The 13,693-nt window shown below is 30.8% G+C and overlaps 1 protein-coding gene across 1 annotated transcript in view; it reads left to right on the top strand.

Moving 5' to 3' along the window:
* LOC134692992 (neuroglobin-like) overlaps positions 1–13,693 on the top strand; it is a 39,719-nt gene that overhangs the window by 20,227 nt on the left and 5,799 nt on the right. The window contains exon 2 of the mRNA XM_063553661.1: positions 13,188–13,413. Coding sequence (XP_063409731.1) covers positions 13,188–13,413 — 226 coding nt within the window. The remainder of the gene's footprint in view (positions 1–13,187; positions 13,414–13,693) is intronic.

Here is a 13,693-nt window from a genome sequence, read left to right as displayed (position 1 = left end):
CTTAGTATTCGCCACAAGGTCTTTCTGTTGATACTGTCAAAAGCCTTCTGGAAATCCACAAAGATGATGTAAAGCTGCCTTTGCCATTCTGTACATTGTTCGATGATGTTGCGTAACGCAAAAATTTGATCGATGCACCCTCTACCTTTACGGAATCCTGCTTGCTCCTCTCTTAGCTGTTTATCAATTGCATCTATTATTCTTTGGATAATAATTTTGGCCATGATTTTACTTGGAATTGACAATAGATTTATACCTCGCCAGTTGTTGCAGTCGCTTAGAGCTCCTTTCTTGGCTAGCTTTATTATTATGCCTTTGGTCCAATCGTCTGGTATTATTTTTCCTTCCCATATTGATGTAAATAATGATTGGAGAATTTCAGCTGCGAGTTCTGGGTCGACTTTGAAAAGTTCTGCAATCAAGTTGTCATGACCTGGTGATTTTCCATTTTTTAAAGATTTTATTACTTTAATAATTTCCTGTTTGTCTGGAAGGTTGATATTAATTTCCAAGTCTTGAACTGCCTCAATTACTATCGCTTCGTCATCTGGCGGTGGCCTGTTAAGTATCCTTAAAGTGTTCTGTCCATCTGGCTTTTTGCTCGTCTTCTGTTGTCAATAGCCTTCCATTTTTGTCTTTTATATAGACATCATTAGTATTACGAAATTTGCCACAGATTTCTCTTGTGATCTTGAAGATTTTTCCCTGCTCGCCCTTTTCTGCTGCTTCTTCTGCTTGTTTAGCAAGGTCTTCCATGTAAGCTCTTTTGTCTGCTCTAACCATTCGCTTAACATTTTTGTCTAGTACTCTGTAGCTTGCTTTGTGTCTTTCTTGTAACCGTTCAGATTTGGTGTCTAGAATGTTCTTATTATATATAATCAACATCAAAAAACAAAATTGGGGTAACAAACCAAAACCGAGGGAAACGCATTAAATATAAGAGGAGAACAACGACACAACACCGAAACGCAACACACACACAGAAACGGACCAAGCATCAGACAAAACACCACGAGAATAACAAATATAACATGAAAACCAAATACATGAATTTGGGATAGACAAGTACCGTGCCACGTCTTATCTCAATATCTCAAAAATAAGAGAAAACACAAACGACTCAACCTTAAAATGCAACACACACAGAAACGAACAATGATATAACAATGGCCATCTTCCTGACTTGGTACAGGACACTTTTAAAGGGGAATAAAAGTGGTGGGTTGAACCTGGTTTTGAGGCATGCCAAAATGTGCCATTTTGGCATTCTACGGCTATAAACAGCATTTTAAAGCAGATTACATTGTATGCCTTAGAGGCATGCTGACAGCTTTTTTGTTCCTGATAATTGTGTTTCTATGATTAAATTAACCATTTGTGAACTCTGGATATAGAGAAAAGTAGATTATCACAGAAAAAAAATGCAAATATTTTGTATTCACGGCCATTGTTAAACGGCCTAATAGATGTATGTAAAATGTGAAGAGCTTTGTACATCAAATCTGTAGTCCATCACAAATATTTCACTAAATCTGTAAAAAAAGCACTTGACTGTATTCAGTACACCTTACTCGCATCTGGTGCAACAAAATTGGTACCGTTGATTTTATTTTATCTTACTCCTTTCATAGGCTACCATTTTTTTTCTCTGTTTGATAGTAGGTGGTCCAAATTTATGCATATTGAGACTAAAACTAAATGCAAGTTTTCCATTGAAAAATGAAAAAACTGGCCATCAGACCATATTGTCTTTCGAAAAATTTAAATGCAAGAGTCCTTTTGCAATTAGACTTCTTGTATAATAACACCTTAGCATAGAAATGAGCAAAAAGTTACACATTTTCATTTCTAATAGCTTCTGTGTGCATTTTTATATGTCAATATGGGCTACCGCTTGAATCAGCATAATTCCGAGTACTACATGGCCCAAGACCATTTTATTCTCATGTGATATGCTTTTTGTAACTTTTAAAGTACATTTAATATATATGAAAGAATAATTTAGGCTTAAAAAACTTCAAAAACTTCCAATTGGCTGAGAAAAATGCATATTTATATAAGGCGTCCCTAAATTAGAAAAGCTCTATTTTCAGACATAGGCTCATATAAATTTAGCTTTGGAATAATTACAATACATCTGATAAATAAAATGAGTGTTCAGATGCTTTTAGTACTTAATATTTGATATTCAAGAGCATTTAAAAAGCAAATTTTTGAAAAATATCAAATTTTTAGGCCAAATTCTTGACAGTTGAAGATATTTAATTTATACGTCAAAAACAAACATCCAAATGTCAATATTAAAATGACCCTAGTTTCTCTTATATTTGCCGTATGGCCATGAAACTTGGCAACTTATCTCATAAGCCTAAGCTTAGGTTATGCAAAGTTTTATAAAAATTGGTCAAGTCTTTCTGTCCTATTAGGTCCAAGGACACAGTTATCGTCCTTTGTTTTTGTTGTCTACGAATATAGTCCCTAGTGTAAACAGTGTATAACTTGCATGTTTTATTTGAGACACTTTCCCAATTTATTTCTTGATATTAAATGCATGAAATATTAAGTAGGAGGATGTAATTACATGTTTATAAAATTTGGGTGCTGAATCCTTATGTTAAGTAGTGATTTGGTCCAGTTCAAAAAGGTCAAATTTTATCACGTCTGTAGCTGTCAAACTGAATTTTACACCCCCTTAACACAGAATCGTCAATATTTTGAGTTAGAGCTGGTAGAAGTTTCTATAATTTTGATATTATTTGTCTCACTGATAGTACACTACACTGTAAAAATATTTTTGAGAAAGAGCAGGTGCGATTTTTTCAATTTGAATTTATTGTCTAAAAGAAATGCACTACGAAATAACTGTGTTCTCGGGCCACATATCTAGCTTCAGTTTCACATGATTTTCCAACTAAAACCTAAAACGTTTAAAACATTTCGTATATGGTTTCATAAAGCAGCTTAACACATTAACCTACATTTTATGATACTTGTACGCTTAAGAGTATTATACAAAAGCAAATTTTGTGTTTGGAATTATTCATTTAATTTATTTTGTAATTAAGAGTCACAACACTGAAAGCTTATACTATCGCAAAAAGGTGCTTACGAATGAGAAGTATAACATTTTGTTCATTAATGTTTTCTTCTTTGGAATATATTTAAATAATAAATATTATAAAAAGGTTTAACAAATAAGAATAATCAACATTTTTTTCAAGGTAAATAATATTCCAAACCTGATGTTTATAATGTTTGTCAGTCAAAATATGATATTATCTTTTCAAAGCATCTAACATATTCATCAAACTAAGTGATCTCGATTTCGTTATCGATACCGTTGATAATATTAATACAGCATCATTTTATTCTTTTTTTTTATAATTGATAAATTATCTATACAATCTTATATAACATGACAAATGTTTAAGATAGTGTTAAAAGATATAATTTTATAGCAACGGTAGCACCGAGCACACCATGTATTCTTAACTGATGCACTTAGGGTAATATAAACATGGTTGGTATCGCAAGTGGAAGTATAATAAATCAAACGATGGCTGTTTTAAAACAAAGTGAATATTATTACGTCTAAGTTCATAAACATCAGAACAAAGTTTAGTTTCATGTAAAAGGGTGTGTTCAAAGAAATAACTGTATTTTTATACTGGAAAACTCTTTGGTCGAGTTTTACAGACACATAATGACATAAGTGCCATTCTTTTCATTAGATCATACGAATTATTTCGCACGTTTGCAGAAAACTTCCGGGAAAATGGATTTTCAAACTTTAATTCCAGTCAAAACTCCTGTCAGTGCTATAAAGATCCCTCCACATTGTCGTCCAGTCGAATAATGCCTGTACTTTTTTTTCTGCTTAGCTAAAATGGCTGGTTCAAATTTTCATCAGGCTTTTTGAAATGATTGATATTTACTGTTTTTTTTTTTTATCATCGATATGAAAAACCTTAATTTAGTAAAACCGACAACTTGTAAGCGACTCACCTCTCACCTAAAAAAAAAATAAAATAAAAACATCGTTTTGATAAACAATCGAACAACTTCCACTATAGGTGAAAATGATATAAATACCTTCCAATTTCTATCAATGAGTTTAAATAGAGTTTGCCTGTGCCTCTGTTTTCCTGATAATGATCTCAAATAGTAGACATAATTGACTTAAATCTACTTAAATCACATTTAAATATTCAAATTACATTTATGTATCTTTAAACTTATATCATTATTGTTAGGGACAAATGTGAAAATTGACAAACATACAGGAAAATTAGTAAAGTATGATAGGTTAGTTTGAAAAAGATAATATGTCATATATAAATGGCTGTTTATAAAATAATTTTAATTCTTTTGTCAGGTTGTTGTAATTTTCCCTACGGCATTGCCTTGAAGTCAAGTTAGACACGTTTTCGTTTAAAACACACACTGAATGATCTGTTTTTATCGTAAACAAATACAAGGAGTTGCAGAAATAGAAAACAAATATCCCTATTTCCCTTAACATTAATAACTTTCTATTACATAAGCTGTGATCTGTTAATGAACAGTGTGTACACAGTTGTGTTAAAAAGAACTTTTATGTGTTATCGCAACTCTTCATTTGTTTTGTTCTTGGATCCTTCTACGATTGATTAATGCATATAGAAATATAAAAATAAAAATAATTTAAATTTATAACCTGACCCAAAAAAGCGCATTTTATTCTATCAGAAAAAATCAACAAGACACCTCCAATAATTTATAAACAATTATTCAATCTGTACGTTTGTCTGATTTAACATTACATGTGGAAAGTTTCTAATAATTATGTTATTTGTTTTGCCAGATAATTTGTTTTCCGTTGACCAATTTCTAAGAAATATGTTTTTCTGTAAACTGGATTCAAAGAATAATCAAGACATATTTTTCCGATCAAGGTTAGACTTTAAGGTTGCTATTTTCTGAACAGCTTAATTCATATCATGGATCAATTTATAAAATCTATTTATTGTTACAAAACAATAACAGTGATGCAAACTGTCATATTCAATTGTGTTATGGTTTATCTAGTACTGTTAACATTTTCAGACATTGAGAGAAAAAAAGAAACTAAAGTGAACTAAAGTGTTGGCAAATTAAATTCATGACGCCAATTACGATCATTCCTAATTGTACGCTTCCAATAATAATATACATTTTAAAAATGCAAAGGTTCACAACTTGGCTTCTTTAAAAACGAATACATTACGTGAACATGTTGCCTGTTTGATTTAAACGACAAGAGAATAATATCAACAGATGAATGTATTATCATCATTTGCTATCAGAAAAAAAAGTTAACATATAATATAAGACTAGTTGTCATTGCATTAGAATATATAATTGCAGTTTAAAGTGATATATAATACCTCTTCATAGTAAAACGCGAACTTCTCAACATTAGTATTTGTACAAAGTTCGAAATTGTCCATTTAAAAAAAAAAAAATATCTATTTAAAGTAATAGCCCTGTAAGCTTAGACTATCACTCGAACTATGCTTGCAAATGAGAAGGTTCTAATATGTTTCCTAACTTATTATTTCTTTGTATTGAAGTTTAAAATAGGTTCATCAATATGTATTACAAACAAACCTAATGTACATTACAAAACATGTAAAAAGTTTCAAAAACCTGATATATACAATCATATGCATATACTGTTCGTCTGTCAATCTTCGCGATTATCTTTTTATCTTTTCAAATCAGGAAATATCATCAAAATTGTCATCAAACTAAGTGATCTCGATTATGTTATCGATATATTTGATAACGTTAATACAACATCCTTTTATACTATTTTTTGTTTAAGATGATGAATGATTTATAAAGTGTTATATAATATGACAAATGTATAAGATAGTGTTTAAAGATGTAGTTTTATAACAACCGTACCACCGAGCACAACACGTATTCTAAACTGATGCACTTAGGGTACTCATAAATCTGTTAGGTATCGCTAGTAGAAGTTAAATGAATCAAACGATATCTGTTATAAAACAAAGTGAATATTATAACGTTAAAAAACACTAGAACAAAGATAAGTTTCATGTAAAAGGGTGCGTTTAAAGAAATAACTTTTTTTTTATACTGATATAATCTTTGGTTAGGTTTACAGACACAAAATGACATAAGTGTCAGTTTTCTCAGAAGAGCACCCGAATAAGAATTAAATGTGAAAATTGACAGACATGCATGAAAAGGGGTAGGTCCGGTAAGGGCCGATTTTGGCCTCAAATTGCAGGTTCATTTAAAGAAAGTTTTTGAACTATTTCAATCGATGCGATTAGTTTATGTGAAAGATTTTAACTGATTTAGTCATTACAAACTCTCTGATTCAAGCTTAGATATGACAAATTTATTAAATATGCCAAAAAACGCCTCTTTTCAGATAGTTATTGTCAATCAGGAAAGTTGCCGCATTCGTGTTCATCCTAAACCTTAATTTATGTTTTGTATTATCATCAAATACAACTTACATTTCAATATTATGTATAAACACGAATGCGGCCACTTACATTTTAGACGGAAACCGTCTAAAAATTAACCAAAATGCAAAATCAGTAGTTTAGCATGACTAAATGATTCTAGAACGCGATATTTGTGCAGTGTATTGTCAAAACAGCTCATATTTATGTAGCAGAAGCATTTTACTTTCCAAAATATAACTTAAAGATTGCATTTATACAATCTTCTAACACTGCTATATTTTGGGTCCAAAAAGGGGTCTTACTGAACCTACTCCTTTGTAAAGTATTATAGGCTTGTTTAAAATGATTTATCATATATAAATCGCTGTATTAAAACTATTTAAATTATTTTGTCAGATTTTTCTCATTTTCCCTACCTCATTGCCTTAAAGTCAAGTTAGAAACGTTTTCATGTAAAAACACACCTTATGGTATTTTTTTTTTATCGTAAACAAATAAAAGGAATCGCAGAAATAGAAAACAAATATCCTTATTCACCTTAACATTAATAACTTTCATCTTTGCATAAGATGAAATCAGTTGATGACAGTGTTTACACAGTTGTGTTTAAAAGTACTACATGTATTTATGTGTTATCGCAAATCTTCATTGGTTTCAATTCGTACTTGAATCATTCTACAATTGATTAATGAATATAGAAATAAAAACAAAGATAATTTAAATTCATCACATGACCTTAAAAGCGCATGTTCATTTTAGAAAAATCTACATGACATCTCCAATAATTCATCAGTTCAAAGTTGTTCAATCCCTACGATTTTCTTATTTAACATTGCATGTGGAGAGTTTCTAATAATATAGTTATTTGTTTTGCCAGATAATTTGTTTTCCGTTGACCAATTTCTATGAAATATGTTTTTCCTCAAACTAGATTCGCAGAATGATCAAAACATATTTTTTCGATCAAGATTAGACATTTAGGTTGCTATTTTCTGTACAGCTTAATTCATATCACGGATTGATTTATAAAATATATTTATTGGAACAAAACAACAGCGCTGATGTAAACTGTCATATTCTTTCTTTGGGCATAATAATATAATGCTTTATCTATTACGGTTTCAGACTACGAAATAACTAAAGTGATGACATACTAAATTCATGACGCTAATTATAATCATTCCTGATTGCACGCTTCCAATAATAATATACATTTTAAAAATGCAAAGGTACACAACTTGGCTTCTTTACAAACAAAAACATTACGTGAACATATTGCCTGTTTTATTTTAACGATTTGAGAATAATATTAACAGATGCATTTGTTACTATAATTCTATATGAGAGAAAAAAGCTACTATGAAATAAAAGACTAGTTGAACTTGTGTTGGAACAATAAAACTGCAGTTGTTTTCGATATGATAAAGCGATATTGTTTATATAGGAAAACGTGTGAACAAAGAAAAAGAAAATAAATAAACCCGCTTCCTCGCCCAAGCAAAAGACCAATCGAAAAAAATCGATACAACCGAATGCAACAATTATTGTGGAGCAGGATCTGCTTACCCTTCCGGAGCACCTGAGACCACCCCTAGTTTTTGGTGGGGTTCGTGTTGTTTATTCTTTGGTTTTCTGTGTTGTGTCATGTGTACTGTTGTTTTTCTGTTTGTCTTTTTCATTTTTAGCCATGGCGTTGTCAGTTTGTTTTAGATTTACGAGTTTGCCTGTCCCTTTGGTGTCTTTCGTCCCTCTTTTATTGATATTGATGTTTTTTCGTTTTTCTTTTAATTGACATATATATCATTGTTTTTCATGTTTGACATGTTTTACACTAGTCATGGTTCTGGCCCTTTATAGCTTGCAATTATTTGTGAGCCAAGGTTCTGTAGTGACAGCCGTGCTTATTTAATGGTTTACCTTGTACAAATTGTGACTTGAATGGAGATATGTCTCATTGGCACTCATACCACAACTTCTTATGTCAATACAAAGTTTGAATTTGTTTTTGCTACAATGATGAATTAAAATAGTTGTAGCTGGCTTAAATATTGCATTTTGTTGTTGTGAATAAAAACGTGTAGCCTTCAATAATTATTCAATTCACATTAATTCCCTATATACAGTCCTTTCAATTAAAATTCTTCTTGAAATTTTACACAGTGATTTGTTCGCAAGATATATTTTTTTGTTGACCAATTTCTGTGAAATCTTTTTTGATTTAACCTAGATTTCAAAGAATTACAAAACATATTTTGTTAATCATTATAACTCCCTGTAGAGTCTTAATAATAGTATTGCAAACTGTCATATTTACACTGGGATTGTAATGATGTTATGGTCTATCGAGTACTGTTACCCTAATCGGACTTCGACGGTAGTTATATGAAGGTTGTGATGATATATTCAACCCATGATGCTAATTACGGACATTGGTATATGCAGCCTACCAATCAAAAAGGTTCCCAAATGGGCATCTATGACAAACATAACGTGACTCTTGTTGGTTGTTTGATTGAAAAGATTAGGAAATAAAATCAACAGACTGATAATAAATGTATTGTCAGTGTTCAAACATTTGATTATTTGAAGTTCGGGATATACCAGAATAGTTTTATTTCTGTTTACGGTTCAATATTGGGTGAGAATTTGATAAGCCTTTAACAGTTTATTTGAATATTTATAACAATTATTAAAACGGCGACCGCCCTTATGATTAAGGTTCTGTTTACCTTTTTTTTTTATCACCTCGTGTTTTTTGGGTGGCAGGTGTGGCTCTCTATGGTTTGTTATCTCTACTGTTTTGTCTATCTGTCGTTTTTTTTCTTTTTTTGTTTTACATGACATTGTCAGTTTGTTTTACATGACATTGTCAGTTTGTTTTCGACTTTGTTAAGTATCTTTTGCCTTTCGTTTATAGATTTTGAGGATTGTCGACAACTTTTAAACATTTGCATTTCATTTTATTGAAGTGAACATAATGTTTGCACTTTACAATAATTACTCTATGCAATCTTAAAAATACATTGGCTGAGTTTCTAATACAACAGTCATTTCATTCGTAAGATAATTTGTTTTTCTTTGATTAAATTTTTTGAAACATTTATTGCTTTAAATCTAGATTTCAAAGAATAATCAAGCTGATCCAGATAACACAGTCTAGATTTCTATTTGTTCGTGACACTTTAATCATATCACGGAGTGACTTTAGTTAATACATGTATATTTACGAACATCGAACAAATAACAAATTGTCATTTTCAGATTTAGAGTGTAATAATACAACGGGTTCTCTAGTACTGTTAACGTATTAAATAACGTAAACTTGAAAACATTAGACTGCAGTTAGTATACCTGTATATACGAATAATATTGAACCGTATTGTTAACAAACTAGATATTTAAAGTGCATATTACAGGAGTAATCTTCAAAGTTTATTAAGATAAGTGGAAAAAAATAATTTCTAGAAGTAAAAATTACTGGGTCATGATCATTTATGATTCGAGCGTCACTGATGACTCTTTTGTAGATGAAAAACGCGTCTGGCGTTTTACGTACACAGTTTAAATCCTGGTGACAAGGTAATTAAAAAATATTGAAAATCACAGAAATATGAATTTGTTGATAATATACAACTATCGAAGGTACAAGAAAACCTTAACTTGATTAAAGATGTGGGTGGTATATTACACTGATTCAAAATTTCTGAAATCATTCGCATCCCTTATAAAAGTATACATGCTTCTTTTAACTTAATTAATAAGAATAGCCGACGAACATATGTGGAGCGAGTTTTCTTAATCATGTCATAACGATCAGAAATCAGAAGAAATTAAATGCACAGATCATCTAGAAAATAGGAGGAATACAAAATTATGAGTTGAAAAGAACAAAAACAAAAACACAGAAAAACAAGAATGTGTCCAAAGTACACGGATACCCAATTTGCACTTTCGTTTTCCATGTGCAATGGACCATGAAATTGGATAAAAAATATAAGTAGGCTTTTGAATTAGAAAGATGATATCATAAGGAACATGTGTACTAAGTTTCAAGTTGATTGGATTTCAACTTCATCAAAAACTACCTTGACCAAAAAGTTTAACCTGAAATATGCACTTTCATTTTCTATGTTCAGTGAACTGTGAAATGGGGGTCAAAAGTTTTATTTGCTTTAAAAATTAGAAAGATCATTTCATAATAAACATGTGTACTAAGTTTCAAGTTGATTGGACTTCAACTTCATCAAAAACTACCTTGACCAAAAACTTTAACCTGAAGCGGGACAGACGGACGAACAGACGGTCGAACGAACGGACAGACAGATTGACGAACGAACGAACAGACAGACGGATGAACGGACGTACAGACCAGAAAACATAATGCCCCTCTACTATCGTAGGTGGGGCATAACAACTGTCCACTATACTCGCCTCACATAAACTTGAACTTATTACGATAACCAATAATCTAAAGATGTCTTTTGTAATAATTATTGTAGTGTAAGGGAGAGCAGTTTCTGCTTCCTTATTGCTAATGATTAAATGTTGAAAATTTGTTAAAAGATCACAACCGATGATGAGGCAGCATGAATAACAAAGAATATCGTTCTCTTGTCAATCTATACGGTATTTTTATGCGTGATTTTATTCAAATGTGGTTCTTTATCAAATAAGACATCCCTCTAATAGATTTGCTTCCCACATAAACACAGTTGAACATTTAAATCTGTATCTTAAAAGGGAGTAAGAAATAACATCGATTAGGTTTGAACAAACAGTACAAAAAGACTTGAGTTGTTTAAAAACAATGTTCTAATTAGATTGTCGTACAATATGTAAAACATGTTGATCAAGCATCAAGGCCCGTCAATATATTTTCAATAAAATGCTGATTAGTTATTATGTTATTAATGAAAGCTCTCACGTATTCGCATCATATCAAAGACCTATATAAGCTTATATTATATTTCTCACTTAAATTAATGTTTTTCCAACGTCTTTTATTATAAATCGTGCTGTCATTGATTATTATTCAAATTGTTTTTGCATTGTAAGTGTTATTAATCTCGAATGGATCATATTTAGGGTAATTTTTTTCAAAGTTGTCACAACGGTCAACTAAATAATGTTGGCGTCATAAACAATTGTATAAAAGATTGCTTGAAGTTAATTATTAAGAAGAATCTTTGATTAACTAGCTTCTTTCTAAGATTTCTAGTAATGTGTTTTCTACAGAAAACTGCAACTTGATTAAATTATAAGCAAACAAATTTTGAATTAAAAAGATAGCACAGAAATGAACCAACGAAGTCCATTGAACAACTCAGGCTTTGCATGTGATATGTCCTTTTTGTCATGGTTAAGTGACTGTTTAAAATGGTAGAGCTTTTTTATCATGTAACATTTTGATTCATTATAAGTAACCAGATCAGTACTTTTTTAAATGTTCTTCCCTAGCAATGTTATTTTTATAATAAATGGTATGTTTTGTAGTATTCAGAGTAATGCTAAACTGCAATGGGTGCATTTTTATTCTATTATATGCCAATAATGACAAATAAAACGCTTTCTGTGTGCTAATGAAAACACACTGCAGTGTAAAATGATGTTAGAATATTTTTCTATGTGGAGCAAATTATCTTGCCCAACTTTGTGTAATTTTATGAGATTATTATGTTTGACACTTGACGATAATCGAGCATCAAACCTAAAATACAGCCAACACATACATCGAATGGATTAACAACTAGTAAATATCTTCCAGAAGAATGAGCATATTGTTTAAACAAGCAAAATGCGTGAAGAATACCGATTTATCCGTTCTAATGGCATTACTCTGATAATGTCAGACTTAACAGAGATGTAGCAATTAGTAAACAATTTTTTTTTTCTCTCAAAAACTTAATGTACCATGAAAATGTCTAAAACATCGCCAGGTGAACATTATAGTGATCTATGTCCACATTTGAAAAATGAATGTATAATCTATATCCTGCTACAACGACCTCACAAGAATTACATGTTCTTCGTTTTTATTTAGTGCTTAAAATTTGATGTAAAACGTTAATGTAGTGTGAGTAACATGGTAAAACATATCATTTGATTTTTAAAAGTTGGATATTTTTGTAAAAGAATACTCAATGAATTATATTGTCTTGCATTAATTGGACTTACTTGATAAACTCATTATTTAAGTCATTATGTTTCCAGTAAAACTTTTGCAGAGGAGTTTCTAGTTAATAAGTTGATATTGAATAAACTATATATACTCTTGACATTTACTTTATGTGACAGACAAATTAGTAGTGTTGTTTCAAAAGTCACTAAAATTGACATCATATGTACTGACGCAGGTGATATCTATCATATAAGGTTGCTTCCCGCCAATTAAAGGTTCACTTTTCGGAAAACGTTAACAATGCCATACATATTATAATTATAAGATGTGGTATAATTGCCAATGATACATCTTCTCACCAGAGACTTATCTGTACGTTTGAGAATTTTATTAAATAACACTGAACGGCCCTCAACTATGAACAAATCTAAATTAATGAATTTCGAACAGCGGTATACTACTGTTGCCTTTATTTACTAAACTGTATTGTGATATAAGGCAGGAACACAGTTTTGCTTTTTAGAACAAAATTAATATAGTATCGTCTAGATTTTGTATGTATAAATCATTTCATAAATCATAAAAAAATCGATTCTCTTTTTCAGATTATTTGATAGCCACCCAGAAGTACAAGATGCATTCCTTCCTTTTCAACAGCTCAGCAAAAAAGATATGGAACAAAGTGCAATATTACGATCACATGCTTTACGTGTAATGGGAACTGTCGATAAATGTGTATCACGTTTAGATACACCTGATAAATTCAAAGAATTAATGACCAATCTAGGCCAACGACACCTTAATTACAATGTAAACGAAGAATTTATAGAGGTAGGTTCATTAGTGTATAATTACGGTATGTTATCTGAGACAAAACTAGGATAATCGGGCAAAATAAATATAAATTCATCTGTAAACAGATATATAAGAGCCTAATGTGTAATTAGGATCATCATTTTGGCAGTTGTTTATTGTAATGAGTAATGTTGCCAAACATAAAACATCTGTAAAATTTTAAACAAGCAGGGGCTTCAGGAATATTCAAATTAAAATCACAATTTACGCCTCACTCACTAAAATTTGCAGCTACTCATCAGATGTCATGACGCGA

This window comes from Mytilus trossulus, chromosome 12 (genome assembly GCF_036588685.1).
Source record: "Mytilus trossulus isolate FHL-02 chromosome 12, PNRI_Mtr1.1.1.hap1, whole genome shotgun sequence".
Classification (NCBI taxonomy): Eukaryota; Metazoa; Mollusca; class Bivalvia; order Mytilida; family Mytilidae; genus Mytilus; species Mytilus trossulus.
Note: the sequence above shows the minus strand (reverse complement) of the source record. Positions and strands in the feature narration are given on the sequence as shown.